Source organism: Malaclemys terrapin, chromosome 2 (assembly GCF_027887155.1).
Source record: "Malaclemys terrapin pileata isolate rMalTer1 chromosome 2, rMalTer1.hap1, whole genome shotgun sequence".
Taxonomy (NCBI): domain Eukaryota; kingdom Metazoa; phylum Chordata; order Testudines; family Emydidae; genus Malaclemys; species Malaclemys terrapin.
Window position 1 is genome coordinate 61,097,693 of NC_071506.1, and position 19,700 is coordinate 61,117,392.

Consider the following 19,700-nt stretch of genomic DNA (forward strand, 5'->3'; position numbering starts at 1 on the left):
AGAGTCCTCACGGACAACACTACTGCCATGTACTACATCAACAAATAGGGGGGCACGCATTCCCGGGCCTTATGCCAGGAAGCCCAGCTCCTGTGGGAGTTTTGTATAGTCCACAGTATACTCCTGTGGGCCTTTTACCTGCCCAGCAAGAGCAACACACTCGCAGACCGCTTGAGCAGGGTATTCTCCCAGCAACATGAGTGGTCCCTGCACAAGGAGGTGACCAGGTGGATCTTCCTACAGTGGGGTGCTCCCCAGGTAGACCTGTTCACCACCGCCCAGAATCGACAGTGTCCTCGATTCTGCTCCAGAGTGGGAGAGGGCGAAGGGGCCATATCAGATGTGTTCCTGCTCCCATGGTCGGGGCCCCTCTTGTACGCCTTCCCGCCCTTCCCCTTAATAGACAGGGTCCTACAGAAGGTGAAGTCAGATGGTGCAAGGATGATCCTCATACCCCCGGATTGGGCCGTCAGCATTGGTACGGGTCCCTGCTGCAACTGTTAGCGGCCCCTCCTTGCAGGCTGCCGCTACGTCCGGACCTCCTCTCCCAGGAGGAAGGTCGCCTCCTCCATCCCAACCTAGCCATGCTCCATCTGACAGCGTGGCTGCTTCATGGTTGAATGAGGAGGAGGGGAGGTGTTCTGAGGATGTGAAAAGGGTCCTGCTGGAAAGTAGGAAACCCTCCATGCGGCGATAAGTGGTATAGGTTCTCTGTGTGGGCAAGGGATAGAGGTTTCTCTTCCTCTTCCGCACCTATCCAGCTTGTCCTCGATTACCTCTTGTCAATTCGGACCCAAGGCCTGGCACCCTCCTCCATCAGGGTGCACCTGGCAGCCATTTTGGCCTTCCATCCCCCAATGCAGGGCCTGTCTGTGTTCTCATATCACATGATGGCCAGGTTTCTGAAAGGGTTAGATCGGGCATTCCCCTACGCCAGACCCCCGGTCCCACTCTGGGATCTAAACGTGGTACTCTCCCGCCTCACAGGGCCTGTTATGACCTGGCACGGCTTTCCCCACCTCCTATACTGAAGGCTCATTCGACGAGAGCCCAGGCCTCGTCCGCGGCCTATGTCACTCATGTCCCTGTTCAGGACATATGTACGGCTGCTACATGGTCCTCTGTCCACACTTTTTCATCGCACTGTGCGATCGTCTCCCAGACAAGGGATGTCGCCGGGTTTGGTAGGGCGGTGCTCCGCCCGGGTAACCCCTAGAAATTTTTTTACACTTGAAACTCCTACCCACCTCCATCAAGGATAGCTTGGAGTTACCTATAGTGGAATACACATGAGCAATCACTCGAAGAAGAAAGGACAGTTACCTGTTCCGTTCCACGTCCCACCCTCCTTCCCCTCTGTCGGAGTTGTCTGGCAAGAAGGAACTGAGGGTGGGGGGAGCACGCAGCCCCCTTTATGGCGCGATATACCGGCGCCACTCCAGGGGTCGCAGCGGTGCTCCCCCACTACGGATACTGCTAGGGGAAAAACTTCCAGCACCGGTGCACGTGGCGAGCACGCACACCTATAGTGGAATACACCTGAGCAACACATCTCGAAGAACGCCAGTTATGGAACAGGTAACTGTCCTTTTCTTACTTTGAAAGCTGTGGACATTCTCATCCTCCCACCTCTCCTCCCCCCATGAATATTTTGGAAGAGTAAAAATGGGGTAGAGACTTTATTCATGCACAGTGACATCTTTATTTTGTCCAGCTGAAGGCTACCACAGCTAAACCCTGATCTAGCAATTGTGGAGTTAATTGCAGGATCAGGCCCTCATTTGTATAAAATAAAGAAAGTGCAGCTGACTCTATGGATTACCTATGGAGGCTGGTGTGGATGCTAATCGTGTAGGGTTGTGTGTTACTGCTTATAGTGATGATGTGGGATTGGTGCGCAAGTGTATGCACTGACATTGGGGTGTGAGTGGAATCCGCAGGCATGCATGTGGTGTACACATCCAGGAAGAATAGTGGAAAGAGAGAGAGTGGCAGGGGATGGAAAGAAATGACATGGGGGCCTCACTTCAAGTTTTTGCTTGGAGACCCTTCCAAAAATTGTCACCTCTCTGAGTAGCAAGAGTAGATGGGAGTATTAAACATCACATGATAGGCCAATGATGGGATACTCGGCATAAGGGAGAAGCTGGCCATGTGTTACCTGCAAAAATGAGACTGAGTCACATTGTCACATGTGAGTGACTAAAAGTAGTTGACTTCCGGTATGATGTGTTGACTAATATATGCTGGCTAACATATATATCTATATCTATATCTAGATAGATAGATATAGATATATATGCCAATTTAGGCAGTATCACAGTTACAATATTTGTGATTAAAGTTATTGGTTCTTGATGCATATTAACATATATATATGGTGCACATAATACCAGTCCTGTGCAGCAATATTACATTCACCTGATGCACATGGTGTGCTCCCTGAGTTACACATTTCAGCTGGTATTATTTATATGATTTTATAAGTTACACATTCGAGCTACTGATCCATGAAGGTATTTCCCTAGCTTGTACTAAGACATAGAATGAATGTATCTTGATTTTAACAAGTTTCCTATCTATCAAATGCTTACTGCAGAAAATGCAAGGAGTTATGGGATACATGGGAAATATAAATAATATGTATTATGTGCATTATATATATGTTAATATGCATCAAGCCCCTTAAGCACAAATATTGTAACTGTGATACTGCCTAAACTGGCCTGTACTATAATATTTATATTCATATTTCAATAACAGTTATTTTACACTGGACATTTAACACCCTTTCTTGTTTTAATAAAAACATAACAGACTCATAGACGTTAATGCCAGAAGGGACTAGATCAGCTAGTCTGACCTTCTGTATATCATAGGCCATTAAATTTCACCCATTTACCCCTAAATTGAGCCCAATAACTTGCACCTGGCAGGGCTAGAGTTTAACTACCAGAAAAGCAGCCAGTTTTGAACTGTAGACATCAAGGTATGGAGAATCCAGCACTCCCCTTGGTAGTTTATTCCAATGTTTAGTCACCCTCACAATTAAAAATTTGTGCCTTAATTCTCATTTTAAATTGTCTTCTTCAGCTTCCAGCCATTGGTACATTTTATGCCTTTCTCCATAAGATTAAAGACCCCTTTAGTACTTGATATTTTCTCCCAGCGAAGGTGGAATCAAGTCACCTCTCAGTCTTCTTTTGAAAAGCTAAACAGATTGAATTCTTTAAAAGTCTCTCCCTGAAAGACATTTTCTCCAGCCCTCAGATAATTTTTGTGGCTGTTTTCTGCACCCTCTCCAATTTTTCAACAACCAAATGTGGACACCAGAACTGGACTCATTGGTCTTACCAATGCCATACACAGTGGTAAAATCACCTTCCTGCTCCTACTCACTATTCTCTTGTTTATACATCCAAGGATCCCATTAGCCTTTTTTGCCACAGCATCACACAACAATAGAGTTGTTTGTCCACTCTGACCCCATAATCCTTTTCAGAGTCACTGGTTTCCAGCATGTAGGTCTGGCCTGCCTTCTCTGTTCCTATTGGTATGACCTTGTAGTCTGTTATATTAAAACACATTTTGTTTGAATGGGTCCAGTTTACCACACTTCATATGACTGCTTTATCCTCATCATTATTTACCACTTTGCTAGTATTTGTGTCATCTGCACATTTTACCAGCAGGGATTTTATATTTATTTCCAGATCACTGATAAAATGTGGAATTGTGTCAGACTTAGAACTGATCCCTGCAGAAACACTAGCATTCAGTGATTTCCCATTGACAACTACTTTTTGAAATCTGTCAGTTAGCCAGCTAGTAATCCATTTAATGTGTGTTTCATTGATATTTTTAGGACTACATTTTTAATGAAAATGTCATGCAGCACTAAGTCAAATGCCTTAAAAAAGTCATTTTACAACCACAGTAATATATTGCATCATGTACATTGTTGTTCAGTAAAAGTTCTACCAGATGAGTGATGGTAAACTATCTTTGACATTATACATACTATTCTTACCCAATGAATATGGCTTATTATTTTTTACCATTTAATTAAAACACATTCCAGTTTTATTGGTCTAGAACAGTCTGAGATGAGTTTTCTTAATTCTTGACTTTTTCCTGCATGTACCAAGACAAACCTATAACCCTAATGCAATCTGGCATTTTAATGGTTCTTATGAAACCAAAATTTGCATTATTGTGGTATCTGAGTCATGGTAGCATACGCCAGTTTCCTCTTTTTATGAGGCATCTGACATACAGTGACAATAGTTACACAAACTCTAGTGAAGTGGTCTGAAAAACTGTGAGTAAAGAGCCTTGCAGTTTCATTACATTTCACAGGTTTTTAATTTAACAATGTTGTGATGGCTTTATTCCACCTCCCTGAGTACAAGAATGATATTCTCCGTGGGCTTTCAGCCTGATTAAACATTTTGAATAACTAACAGAATACAAATGTGTCAGTTAGATGGATCTGAATGCCTTCTGCAGCATTCTATTACCCTAATCAGCAGAGAAAAAATGTGGGGAATATTAATAAAAAACTAAGTGTAACATACTGATTGTTGTATGAAAATGCTGTAGATCTGGTGTTTAAATAAACTTTATACAACCTATGCTTGGAAGATATTGTATTTTTCTGTAAATAAAACAAATCTCAGATAATAAAACAATTACACAAATTATATTTCATTCATAGAAATGAATGTAAATTACAAATGGCATTTTAATTATAGTTTTGATAGAAGTCAGTGGAGGGGACTTGTGGAAGGGCTTTGTTTTTTGCAGACCAGATGGGCGACTGCCATGCAATTTCCCCTTATTTTTTTCTGGTTTCACAGATATTCATTATTATTTATAATGGTCTGGAGCCTGTAATTAAACTAACATGCTTATCCACCATATGTGAATCATTTCTTGCTTGAGAAAAAAAAACACTTAGGAGACAGGAGTTCCCACCCACAGAGTTTATCCAGCTTTGTACCCTCAGGGGGAAAGGCTTCCCCTCACCTTTGGAATTAACATAGTTTTTGGCCCCCTAAACCACACAGATCTCAGGATATTCGTCAAGGCTAGAGCCATCCATGTAGGGACTCTGGGTGAAATCCTGGTCCCACTGAAGTCAATGAGAGTTTTGCCACTGACTTCAGTGGAATCAGGATTTCACTCTTTTGTGTTTCCACACCCAGTGTCCATGACACTTTTAGGAACCATATTGCCCGTGTTTTTCTGCTACTCGCAACTCCCAAATCCCCTCAGGGTGATAAAGGGTTTTCCAGTGTGTGTTGATCCATATCACATAATATAGTATTGATTTGGGTCATCACTATCAAATGCATAGATTCATTGTGTGGTGAGACAGATGGATTCACAGACACTTATCCCATGTCCCACCCCACTCAAACACACAATGCAAAAACCATTGCAGTAATGTTTGCCTGAGGCTGGTAAATATTTTTAAATGTGCGGGAGCCCCGGTGTGCCCTGCGGGGCAGAAGCCCTGAGCCCCGCTGCTCTGGGAAATACTCGGGGAGAAATTAAGCCCTGATGGTAAGGAAATGCAGAGGGAAGAGTAGAGGAAATACACACAAAAGGAAAAGAGAGAGAAAGAGAGACAAGCAGATGGGGAAAGAAGAGAAACAAGGAGTGACAGTGGCGACCCTAAAGATGAGGTTATTTTTTCATTGAGCGATGTTGAGATAATAAGTACTGAACAAATAATAAAAATTATGATAACTAAAAATGTAAGTATTAAATACAAGCCATATTCTAGTCTTGATTTTTGTAAAAACCTCCCACTGGCATCAATGGGCTGTGGACTTCTGAGGGGAGAATGTAGTTCTAAATGTATGCCCTGGGTACTGATGATAATTAAATATTTACTTAATTAATTTCTCTGTGTTATTTAGAACTAAGTCAAGAATAGTCTTTTCTCTTCCATGTTGTAGATTTACTTGGCAAGAAGCAATTGTTAAAGGTGTCAAGAAGTTGATTCTCAAAATCTTGTTCCATTGTGACATGTAACCATGTGACATTTCTATCCTTTCTTAATAAAACACAGGAAATACCTCTGTAATTTGTTCAGATATTTTAAAAGAAGCTGACCCAGAGTTCTGAGTTTCTTTCAGCCATGGATATTTCATAATCACCACTGTCCAGAAACCTACACAGTGTATTCTCAGTTATCCAGACCTCAATTATCTGAAAAAAATGGTTACCTACCTTTCTGTAACTGTCGTCCTTCAAGATGTGTTGCACATGTCCATTCCATTGTAGATGTGTGCACGCCTCATGCACAATTGTCAGAGATTTTTTCCCTCAGCGGTACCTGTCTGGGTGGCTTGAGTACCCTCTGTCACCATGCATCCTGCATGCTGGAATAAGATGATGGGGCCGCCCTCGCCCTCCTCAGTTCCTTTGTACAGGATAGACTCCAAAAGAGAGGGGATGATGGGTAGGTCATGGAATGGACAAGTGCAAGACATCTCAAAGAACAACAGTTACAGTTTTTCTTTTTCATGTGATTGTACATGTCCATTCCACTGTAGGTGACTCACAAGCAAACATGCATGGAAGTGGGCCCGAGTCTACCGGAACAGTGATTGTAAGATAGCCTCTCCAAAACAGGCATCATTTCTGGACTGATGGAAAATGGCATAATGAGAAGCAAAAGCATTCACTGATGATGAAATTGCTGCTTTACAAACATCTATGATCTGCACTTGTGCTAAGAAAGCCGTTGAAATTGCCTGTGCTCTACTAGAATGCACCAGTGGTTATAGTGGCCTACCAGTTTCCACTCAATAATCTCATCCTGGATCTCTTTGTGCATTAATTTATGCTACCAACTGGCTAATATAACCCTATCAGCTGAGGTAATTGCCACTTGAAATGCTACTGCCATAGAAAGGTGTAGGAGAGAGCAAGTTGCAAGGGACTCTAAGGGTGGTCCCATCAATTTTGCTAAGACTAAGTTCAGATCCCAAGGAGAGATGGGATCTTGTATGTGTGGATACAATCTTACTAAGCCCTTTAGGAATTGGATGATGATGGGGTTGGAGAAAAGAGATCTACTATCCACCGAGACATGAAAGGCTGAAATAGATGACAGATGCACCCTTATAGAGCTAATAGCCAAACTCTGTTTTAGATATAGAAAACAGTCCAGTACAAAGTTCAGGGTGCCCACTCTGGGGATACATCTTTTTGACGAGACCATATGGAGAAGTGCTTCCACTTAGCCAGGTTAATGTTCCTAGTTGAGGGTTTTCTGCTATTCAGAAGCACTTTCTGAACAACATTCGAGCACGACCTTTCAAAGGGTGTCAGCCATAAAGTGTCCATGCTGTCAGATGGAGGGCTTGGAGTTGGGATGAAGCTGGTGCTCATGGTCCTGGGAAATTATGTCTGGATCCAATGGGAGAGATAGCTGAGGCTTGATTGACATGGCTAATAGGATCATGTACTGATATTGACAAGGCCACACTGGTGCTATAAGGATGAGGTGAGCATGGTCTTGTTTGACTTTAAATATTACCCTGGAAGGTAAAGGAGTTGGAGGAAGGTAAACAGGAGAAAATTCTTCCAAGGTAGGAAAAACGCATCTGTCTGTGAGCCTGAGCTGATCCCTCCTCAGGAACAGAACTGATGACATTTTCTGTTGTTCTTGTTGCAAACAGTTCCACTTGTGGAGTCCCCCAGACCTGGCCACATCTGGATATAGTTATCACTCGTGGTGATCAGAGAAGCATTCAGTTGCTCTGGAAGGTAAGCAGCCTTGAGATTAATTGAGTTGTTTGTACAAAAGTCCCAGAGGCGAATTGCCTCCCGGCACAGCTGAGTCAACCGTGCTCCTCACTGTAAAACATGGTTGCCAAATTGTCTGTTAGAATTCATAAATTCTTTCTTACTGTGTGGGGGAGGAAGGCCGAGCAGACTAGACGTGCCACTCTGAATGCCCTGACATTTACATGAGTCTTTAGAGCTTGAGACAATCAGAGATCCTCAGTCTGCAGGGATCCCATATGAGCTACCCTATTCAGGGATGATGCATCTGTGACTAGAGTGAGGGATAGTAGCTGCAGGCAGGGCCGGCTCCAGGCACCAGCTGAGCAAGCTGGTGCGTAGGGTGGCAGATTGTTCGAGACGGCATTCTGCCCAATCCTAGGGCGGCACGACTGCTTTTTTTTTTTTGGTTCTGCTCCAGCCGCCCTGTAAGGGGCGGTGGTGTGGAGAACCAGAGCACCCTGCAGGGCAGTCCTCTTCCTTCCCTCCCCACCGACCAGAGCAGAGCCCTCACGGCAGGTGGCAGGAGGCGGTGCAGCAGGAGGGGCCGCGTGGCAGCACCCCTGCTATAGCCCTGGCCACCCCCTTCTCTCGCTCTCCTGCCCACTCTCTCCCCCTCCCCCCCCAGTTCCCCTTCACCTGCGCTCCGGCCGCCCCGTTTTTTTTTTTTTTGCTTGGGGCGGCCAAAAAGCCAGAGCTGGCCCTGGCTGCAGGACAAAAGGAACGTCCATGGAAACTTTCAGAGGGTCCATCCATCAATACAGAAATGACAAAACTAACGTTGGCACTCAAACCACTTTTTACACATGGTGACAACTCAGGGCATACGCTGATGCTAGCCATGCCTGCAGCTTTCTGAGATGCAGCCTGCATGCTGAACTACATAGCTGCCATGTGACTCGGGAGACTGATGCAGCTGCATGCCATGGTGAGAGGATATGCTTTCGGCCACAGACCTAGATCCCATAACATTTTGAATCTAGTTTGCAATAGAAAGGCCTTGGCCTTCGAGGAGTCTAAGACTGCCCCAGTGAACTCTATTATCTGTAGAGGTTTTAGGAGCAATTTGTCCCAATTTACATCAGAGTCCCAGTGCGTTGTATGTGGACAGGATGGTGGATATGCTGGATAGGACTGGAGTCTTGGCCTGACCTCTGCTCAACCAGGCGTCCAGGTACAGGAACACATGGACACCTAATTTTTGTAGATGCACTGCCGCAACCACCATGCACTTCATGAACACCCAAGGAGCAGCTGGCAGACCAAACAGAAGCACTGTGAACTGATAATGGCAACTATTCACCACAAATCTGATAAAATTCCGATGGTCGTTATGTATTGTCACGTGGAAGTAAATGTTCTTTAAGTCGAAGGCAGCAAACTAGTCCCCCTGTTCCAGGGAAAGAATAATTGAAGCTAGGGTAATCATGCGGAATTTTATTTTCTTCAGGAATTTGTTCAGATTTCTTAGATCTAAAATAGGCCTGAGGCCTCCTTTTGCCTCAGGAATGAGGAAGTAGAAGGAATAGAAGCCTTTTCCCTGAAGTACCTCTGGACTTCTTCTGGGACAAGTGATTGGTAAACAAAAGGTGGGGAATTGATGGAACTATGGAAACTGGTACATTGCCTTCGACCAACCCCATGAAAATGCCTATTTGGATGAGATGGCTGCACAGAATGAGCCCACTTATGCTGAAGAGAAGGGCATTGGAGGGTGTTTTCCATAATCCCTGCCCTTTTTCTTAGCAGATCTTGGGGTCAGGGAGCAAAAACTTGGTGACTGTATGGCTGCTGTGGATGAAACCACTTTCTTTTTGTGGCTGGGGTATAAATTCCCAGGGATTTGAGTTTCACCCTGGAATCCTTAAGGCTATGAAGCCTGTCATCCATTTTTTCCCCCAAAAAAGCAAGGGACCTTCAAAAGCGAGGTCTTGGATAGTCTGTTGGATGTCTAGGGGTAGCCCAAGTGACAGCAACCATGAATACCTTCTCATAGCAATAGCTGATGCCATGATTCAAACAGTCAAGTCTGCACTATCCATACTGTCCTGGAGAGCAGACCTAGTGACCAGCTTATGCTCTTCCGCCATTACTGCAAACTCCTATCTACAGTTCTCTGGTAACTGGCCTTAAATTTTATAATGTTCTCACAGAGGGTGAAATCATAGTGACTCAGGAGTGGCTTTTGGTTTGCAATTCTGAGCTGTAGACTCTCTGAGGAATAAAATTTGCAACCAAACAGATCCAGTCTCTTTGAGTCTTTGCCTTTCGGTGTCGATGCTTGTTGTCCCTGTCTTTCCCACTCATTGGCAGCTGCCGCCACAAGAGAACTGGAGGTGGGGGAGATGAGAGTAAAAATGTTCATACGCCTTAGAGAGCACAAAGTACCTCCTCTCAGCTTGCTTTTTTGTGGGGGGCAAGGAGGAGGGTGCCTGCCAAAGATCTTTGACTGGCTCCATGATGGCTTCATTAATTGGCAGAGCCACACTGACCGGGAGTTGCCGATACCAGAATGTCCACCAACTTGTCAGAGCTTTCACACACACCTTCTGCCTGAATGTTAAGTAGAGAGGCCATCCTTCTCAAAAGATTTTGATGAGCCCTGTGGTCCTCTCACAGTGGTGAGTCAATAGCCTCATCTGGTGACAAGGACAAGAATGCAACAGGCATCTGAGGTGGTGGTTGGTATCTGACTTGTGGTGGTGAAGCTGCCAGAGTGACTTCTGGATGCTCAGTACTGGTCTTGGTACCAGGTACCAGGGAATGATGCTCTTGATGCTGATGTCTCCGGTGCGTTCTCTATGATAGCAAGCAGGACCATTGAGGGGAGGTCCTAACTGGCATGGGGGAGGCCCCATGATGTCCAAAATGCCACTGGTATGTGCTGGAAACCCATCCTAGCCTGGACCATTGAACCTTAGAAGGATGCCAACGCTGAGGTTGCTTCATGGCCCATGCTCCCAAAGCTTTTGATGGTGGGGGTATGCTTCCTGTCCTGAATGGGATACAAGTGACCTCATCTCCAAGTGTGAAGAAGAGCCAGATACTTCTGACAATGAAGGGACAGATTCAGTTGGGATTGATGAGAGGTAGCCCGAGTCCAGGGATGGTGGTTGTGATGGTACCTCCCATAAGGTTTTATGGAAATATGCTTAGAATGTGTTTTATGCTACATATGCCATGTAACATAAAGGTTATGATCTACTGAATGTATTAATCCTATTTGGATGCATGTGTCATTTTTGTATTCGAAGTTATGAATGTTATGAACGTTGGCTATGTACTGGCTTGATTTCTAAATAACCTTAGTAGAGCATTTGGTCAGTTCCTGGAGAAAGGAATGTTGAAATTAAGTACCTAATCAAGAAACACTTAAAGGACAATGGATCTTGGAATGCTTCAATCCACATAAGAAGTCTACTTGAGGACGTTCAAGGTAGCATGTAAACAATGGATGCTACCTGTAAAAACTGAGTCATGCATGGACATGTGACTTGTCAGGTGACTCCAAAACTCCATCTTGGAGCTGGACTTTGCATAGGAGTGAGGAGGGGGTCTCCACCCACAAGAGAAAATCTATTTAAACCCCTGGAAGACCCCTCCATTTTGTCTTCAACTGGCTAAAGAGGGAGCCTCTCCACCCCCCAGGATACTTGAAAAAAACTGGAACAAAGGACAGTAACTACAGGGGGAGTGAGTGATTGCTGGACCCAGGCTAAAAGGAGATTAGTCTGTAAAAGGGAGCATTCTGGAACTGGTGAGAATCTTATCTGTATTCAGTTTGATTAGACATAGATTTGCGTATTTAATTTAATTTTGCTTGGTGACTTATTTTGTTCTGTCTGTTACTACTTGGAACCACTTAAATCCTACTTTCTGTATTTAATAAAAACACTTTTTACTTATTAATTAACTCAGAGTATGTATTGATACCTGGGGAAGCAAACAACTGTGCATATCTCTCTATCAGTGTTATAGAGGGAGAGTGTTATATAAGCTTTATACAGGGAAAAACAAATTTATTTGGGTTTAGACCCCATTGGGAGTTGGGCATCTGAGTGTTAAAGACAGGAACACTTCTGTTAGCTGCTTTCAGGTAAACCTGCAGCTTTGGGGTAAGTAATTCAGACCCTGGGTCTGTGTTGGAGCAGACGGGAGTGTCTGGCTCAGCAAGACAGAGTGCTGGAGTCCTGAGCTGGCAAGGAAAGCAGGGGTAGAAGTAGTCTTGGCACATCAGGTGGCAGCTCCCAAGAGGGTTTCTGTGATCTAACCCATCACAGTGGTATTGGGGAAATCATTGTAGGCTTTCCTCTTGACAGCATACGCTTTCACAGAGGCCTTCGATAGCAGTACCACAGGATCTAGATGCATTGAAGTGTGAGCTGCGGCCATTAATACCAGTGGCAGACCTTCTTCTGCTGGTGATACCACTACTGGGAGGCTGAACAGGTCCCTTGCGGCTCCGGGGTGCTTGGGAACAGCACCGTCTCATGGCTTGGCAAAAGTCTTTCAGGGGATAGCCTCAACTAGGGTGACCAGATGTCCCAATTTTATAGGGACAGTCCTGATTTTTGGGTCTTTTTCTTATATAGCCTCCTAGTACCCCCCACTCCCTGTCCTGATTTTTCACACTTGCTGACTGGTCACCCTAGCCTCAACAGATCTGGCACAGGCTCTGGAGGCGACAATCCCCACTTGGCAGGCGATCAGTGTTCCAGGAAGACCCTTGCCAGGATGGGTTCCTGGCCAAATCCAATGTCTTTATTAAGACCACAGTCTTATTTATTTAAGGCTTATTACAACAATCTGTAACCCACTAACCCCTCTTTTTGTCCTATACCTACAGGGGTATTAACAGGCCACTTCACCCTGAATGGTCCCTTAGATATGTGATAACTACTTATGCTAAACCAGGTGTAGGCAACCTATGGCACGCGTGTCAAAGGCGACACACGAGCTGATTTTCAGTGGCACTCTCACTGCCTGGGTCCTGGTCACCAATCCGGGGGGCTCTTCATTTTAATTTAATTTTAAATGAAGCTTCTTAAACATTTTAAAAACCTTATTTACTTTACATACAATAATAGCTTAGTTATATATTATAGACTTATAGAAAGAGACCTTCTAAAAACATTAAAATGTATTACTGGCACGCGAAACCTTAAATTAGAGTGAATAAATGAAGACTCAGCACACCACTTCTGAAAGATTGCCGACCCCTGTGCTAAACTACCTGTTTGATCTTATATTTAGCTGTGACACTTTGAGTACCTTTCCCAGACCTGAGGAAGACCTCTGTGTAGCTCGAAAGCTTGTCTCTCTCACCCACAGAAGTTGGTCCAATAAAAGACTATTTTTGAACATTTTGGCCATACAGTAAGTTATTGATGTTGGAGGGCCTGATTTTACTCTCACTTTTACACCCCAATTTACACCATGGAACTCCATGGTGTTAGTAAATATTAATTTTTAATGATTTTGTACGATAAACGATTATAATTTTATATGCTACCCAAAATCCTTTTTATGTTGTGTATTGATACGTTTAGTGTCCTACATCTATGAAACTAAAAAGTTCTTTGTCTTTCAATTGAAACTAATGGGTGATGGGAAAATAAATTCAATAATGGAATGTGTTTAATCTTTTAACCCTATTGTTTACTCTGATTTTAATGCAGTCCAGGTGTCCAAGGAAGAGACCCCTCAAACTAATGAAAAAGTGTCTGCACAAGTATGTTATAAGCAAAACTGAATGATTGATAAGGGATACTTCTGAATGCAGATGTGTTCTGTAATGGCTGAAATAATGACCCCATTGAAGGATGTTTTTAACTCATTAAGAACTGTCAGTTGTCATAGCAGTTAGTACTTATGACCAGATTAGAGATTCCTTGTTGCTCATCAGTCAGGTAAACTGTGGACCATAAAAGACATTCCATTAGTAATTAGGAAAACAGAATACATGGTAAAAATAAGGATGGGAAAGTATTTTCCCCTCCAAAATGGGGTTTGTCTCACACCCTATGAAAGGATAGAGGGCTGGGAAGTTACTTTGGGGAGTGCAGGTTAGATTGCCAGTATCCCACCAGTTACAGAGAAGAGAGACACAGAGGCCAGCTTTTTACCTTACACCAAAGGTAGTAATGTATCTATTCTTTCTGTATTCTGTATAGTGCTGTATTAATCTTTGATTTAATAATTACATTTGAGCCTGTTATTTGACAATCTCAAATCATTATTAAATTCAAACATGCAATAATGGACGTCAGTGCAGTTATTCCTGATTTACACTCCTTTGAATAGCTGCTGTTTGTAGGAGCTGTTCCCTGGACAGTACATATAATATCTCAGCACAGTAAAATCTATGTTGCTGTGACATAAAACATTTTTGTTGCCTGTGTTTTAGACATTTCTTAAATACCTGTAAGATTTCTTAATTTCTTCATGTGTTGCCCCCTTCTCCAGAGCCAGAATTTCATATAATGCTTCTCCTGATGTGGATAAAGCCCGTTGCCTTTGTTCAGCCATCTTATCTGTGCATTACCAAGACTACTGAGGGGGAAAAAAGAACAACTGGGATTGCAGATGTAAGGATAATATTTCTTATTGTTAATTTTAATACGGTTTAATTAGTTTGTTAAGTTACTTTCTGAACTATTTTACATGTAAGTAAAATTAGAAAAGTATATACCTTTCCAAAAAAGCCACAGACACTTCCTCTCCCCCAAAATATATTATTTTAAAGTGATTTTCAAAATGGCCACACACAAAAAATGCTTGGGTTAGGTGCCGAATGTCCCAAATAAAAGGCCTGATCCTACTTTCAGTTAAATTAATAGCAAAATTCTCATTAACTTCATGCAGAATCAGGCCTGAACAGAGTAAAAGGACATTTCAGGATAATTGTTTAGTTTGTTTTCCCCTTCTCTTTCAAGTCCTACACATATAATTGAATCTTCCAATAAGATCATTGGCTTCTTTCAATGGGTTGTCAGCTTTATATCACCTAAGTCACCCCTTTTAGAGCAGATTTCTGCCCACTTTTTGCTTCCTGAGCAGCACAAAGTGACTGGACTAGAGGCCAAGGATTAAGCCCAATGGACTATATTATAGAATTAACCTTCTATACATGGCTGGTTCTAGTGTTTTTGCCACCCCAAGCAGCAAAAAAAAAAAAAAAAAGCCGCAATCGCGATCAGCGGCAGCTCTACCGCCACTTCATTCTATGGCAGCAATTTGGCGGCTGGTCCTCCACTCCCAGAGGGAGTAACGGCTCTGCCGCCGAATTGCCACAGAACGGCCGGACGTGCCACTCCCCTCCTCATTGGCTGCCTCAGGCACCTGCTTGCTACGCTGGTGCCTGGAGCCGGCCCTGCTTCTATAATAATCTTATGTGTGTGAAAAGCTGAAGTGAAGTAGGGTCTCACATTCAGATGTCATGGTTTTATCTTATAGTGCAATAATTCTAGCAGAATTCATAAGAAGTCTTTGATAAATTTGCTACAGGGCCCCTCAGTTGCATGGCATGAATGAAGGTTAAATGTAGACTAATCATTGGATACACTGCTGCGCAGATCAATCAGCCATAATCTCATTCCTCCTGCAGGTGGAACTGGCAGCCAAACTACCACCCACAGAGTGGCTCCACTACCGCTTTGCAGTGTATGAGGAGGAATGCTCGTGATACCTGAAGAATTTCTTTATATGCTGTTGGCACCTATACTTGAATTTGGTGTTGAGGGAAAGATCTGCCTCTTTGACAACAGAACAGCCACAACAAAGCTCTGATCACAGCAGAATATAACCATAGGAAAAATCTACAGTGAGTTGTGGGCATGCTTTGGAGACAGACATTTCTGAGAACTAAAAGACTAGTGTGTCAAATAAAACTACTACTCTGACATTTCTCTCTTCTCACTGCTGAGCTAGAAACATTATCCTGCCTTTCTTCATATATTATTTACTAGGCCACATTTTGGTTTAGATTCAGCTTTGTAACAAATTCAAACTCTTTATCTGTAGTCAGTTGTAAAATAAGAGCAAGCATGCCATTAAAAACAAACAAACAAAAAAACCCAAACCATCATGTTGGTCAAAAAGTTACACGAGATTACACACAAAAGTAAACTAACCTATGTAACTTTGGCAAAACCTATTTGATTTCTTTAAGGAAACATTATTTACATTTATGATTTTTTTTCATGACTTCTTATTCTAATAAATAAAAGCAAGATTCAAGATCCTGTGAATTACTGAAATTCACACATCCAGCTGAAATAAATGTCATAGTGCAAAAGTACCCATTAAATGAATTAAACATACTAAAAAAATTAATCATTAAGAATTATGTTATTTCAGGCCTAAAATATTAATTTACCAGCTGCATTACAGTTCTATTTGTTAAGAATTACATGGCTGTAACATGTTTAACATGACACTAGCATTGGGACCCATCCTGCTCACGCTCGAGTCAATGGGAGAAGGATCTGGCACACTGACATTATCAAACCTCTCATAACCAGACAACAATATAAAGTCACTGAACTACACCACAATTTAAAAATTCCATTACCCAAAGCTGGATACATTGCACCAGAGCAGAGGCAAAAACCAAAGGTAAATTAAGATGGATCTTACTTTAAAGGACAGCAAACTAACATAATTTGTACTTTCTCACAAAGCACTGTTTTTAATATTTTGTTATTGTCACTAAATTTTCAAGAAGTTGATCAGCTGTGCAAACTTTGAGACACTAACAAAGTCATCCTGATCATCCTTCAGTTGTAATCAATGGGAGTTTTGCCTACTTACTTTTAGTTATCCTATAAAAATATGATTAGAATAATAATAGATGATTATAAACAGTCAAATCGAGTTTTCTAGAGCAAGTTAAAGTTTCTTTGTTAATAAAGATAAAGGTAGGCACAGTTCCTATTTCAGTACCAGATCCTATACCCTATCGCTGAGATACATTAGAATCCTATTTTTAGTAAAGAAAGGAGAATATTGTTTACTTCCATGAAAGCTGACACAATATTTAAAAAGACGAGTGAAATATTGGTAAACAATTACATATCTCATTCTCATTTAAGATAATACGACTTTTAAATTACTACATTTTCAACTCATTTAGATTTATGTTAAGTATAACAAAAATAAGCTATTGTGGTTCTAATAACAGATATGTTTCTAAAACTGCTGGAACAAAGTCTTATCTAGACAACTTGATCAACTCAGTGTCTTGACAGTTTTTGTTAGTGATATGCTAACTCAGAAGGAAAGAAAGCAAGAACCAACAGAAGAAAGTGTTTCCGTACCTGAAGCACTGTCCCATTCAAGAAGGCTGCTGCTTTTCATCCCTCACATTCAGGGTTAAACAGGTCACTGGAGTCTGGTTACTACTTTTTTTGTTAGTCTAGTATCCAATTGGTTCTCCCTCTGGAAGACCTATGAAAGAATGAATAAAAAATTCATGAACATAAAGGTTGCTATTACGTGACAGCCTATGACACCAAAAATATACTACATTCATGTTTGATTATGTTTCAAACCCCTCGTTCTGCTGTGTCCAACTCTAATAGATGTATTGAGTTTGTTGGATTTCCTCCATCAGTGTTTTCAAGTTGTCTAGACACTGAACCCTCACTTTAAGACTCATTTTTCTAATGTTAGCGGTATAATTTCACCATATATTCACTTCCAAAACAACACTGGTGATGTGCTATAGGGGTGCTCCTCATTAAAACTCCATAACCAAACAGAAAGGAGGTTTGGGGTGACTTCGCTGCCTCTGTTGGAGCTCACCTCTTGTTTGCCAGAGATACCTTTTCCCCTGGAGCACGTTAAAAAAAGTCTGAAGAGCTATTAGTTTGTCTTTGGAATGGAGCAGATTGAACCAAATGTCAGGTACACAAATAAATAAATAAATTCTCAAAGGAGGGCATCCTTGAACTCCCTGAAAGGTCTTCACCCCTCGTATATATTATATAGACCGAACTATATGAAACACAGGTTAGCCTTGCAAATGGATTCATGGAGCCCCACTGAGGTCATAGGCCAGTGCAGACAAAAGGGCTGGTCTACACTGGAGGGGGATCGAATTACCTGGGGTCCAGACGGCACGGGATCGACGGCCACGGCTCCCCCGTCAACTGCGCTACCGCCGCTCGCTCTGGTGGAGTTCCGGAGTCGACGGTGAGCGCGTTCGGGGATCGATATATCACATGTTAACGAGACGCGATATATCGATCCCGGATAAATCGATTGCTACCCGCTGATACGGCGGGTAGTAAGACGTACACAAAGATCTATCTGCCTGGATCCAACTGCAGGAATAGAGCTATACTCTATATATTTTTCAAGCACAAAGTATAATATTGTTGGAATGATTTTTTTAAAAACTTTAACTACAGCAGATGCTGCCACTCCTGTTATTTTGTATAAACACACAAAACTAGCTTGTCCATTCAGCTTGCTTGTTCTCAAATTTCAAATGATTTTATGTAAAGACAATTACTATAGAAAGAAAGAAAGAAAGAAAGAAAGAAAGAAAGAAAGAAAGAAAAAGAGTTTAACAAACTGGTTATCCATTGCGCTGGTCAGAATAACATACCTTATCACATAAATACATTTTGCCAGAAATCGTTGAAATCCTGTGAGTTTCTTCATACATCCCGTTATCAAGAAAAATATTACCATTATTCTGGGTTAAAAGTTAAACATATTATTCTGTGTGTTTACAGCTCCCTCTAGTGTTAAAATCTTCCTTTGTAAACTTTAATAGTTGTTTCTTTTTAACACCATTTTTAGGTGTTTTTTGTTTTGTTTAGTTTTTGTGATGGATCTCCCACCAGAACAAACCTAGCCCTTACAAGTCTAGGATTTTCCCACTGGAAATGTCGTATATCCCAATCACTGTCTCTATAATCTTTGGACCACTCAGCATTTCATAATCTATCAAAGCTCTTTAGCTCTTTAGATAAGATACACCACTTTGAAGTGTAAGACATGTAGTCTAATATCTTACTTATATTTCAAATTAGACATAATAGGAGACTCTCATTTGCATATTAACTTCTGACAAGTTTGAAATGTGGCCAAAACTGGCTTTGGGTAGCCTCTGACAAATGCAGTGTCATACAAGCAGAATCAGAGCAAATCAAGCTGAATCCTGTTCCAGCCTGGCCCTTCCACTTTCCCTACACTTTCCCTGGTTTGTAACAGACTAATAGGGTATGAGCCTGGACCTGGTAAGAGAGATAGAAAGTCTCATCATGTATGGCATCATGTATTGCATGCCCACTGCCTGGCTGAACCCTTACGCCATTCTCCATGGGCAAGGAGAGAAGAGAAAAAGGCCAGCTTTTACCTCAGTTTTCTCAGCATGCCTGATAGACATGTTTAATATCTTTATTAATGATCTGGAGGATGGTGTGGACTAGACTCTCAGCAAGTTTGCAGATGACACTAAACTAGGGGGCGTGGTAGATACACTAGAGGGTAGGGATCGGATACAGAGGGACCTATACAAATTAGAGGATTGGGCCAAAAAAAACCTGATGAGGTTCAACAAGGACAAGTGCAGAGTCCTGCACTTAGGACGGAAGAATCCCATGCACTGCTACAGACTAGGGACCGAATGGCTAGGTAGCAGTTCTGCAGAAAAGGACCTAGGGGTCACAGTGGACGAGAAGCTGGATATGAGTCAACAGTGTGCTCTTGTTGCCAAGAAGGCTAGTGGCATTTTGGGCTGTATAAGTAGGGGCATTTCCAGCAGATCGAGGAACGTGATTGTTCCCCTTTATTCGACATTGGTGAGGCCTCATCTGGAATACTGTGTCCAGTTTTGGGCCCCACAGTACAAGAAGGATGTGGAAAAATTGGAAAGAGTCCAACGG

General features: G+C 42.4%; 1 protein-coding gene across 1 annotated transcript in view; it reads right to left on the reverse strand.

Annotated features, from left to right (window-relative positions):
• Positions 1-19,700, reverse strand: part of DNAJC5B (DnaJ heat shock protein family (Hsp40) member C5 beta) — a 79,212-nt gene that overhangs the window by 22,887 nt on the left and 36,625 nt on the right. Inside the window, exons 4-5 of the mRNA XM_054021099.1 lie at positions 17,121-17,250; positions 14,225-14,355 (exon numbers count right to left, since the gene is read on the reverse strand). Of these exons, the coding sequence (XP_053877074.1) occupies positions 14,225-14,331 (107 nt within the window). The 5' untranslated portion in view covers positions 14,332-14,355; positions 17,121-17,250. The remainder of the gene's footprint in view (positions 1-14,224; positions 14,356-17,120; positions 17,251-19,700) is intronic.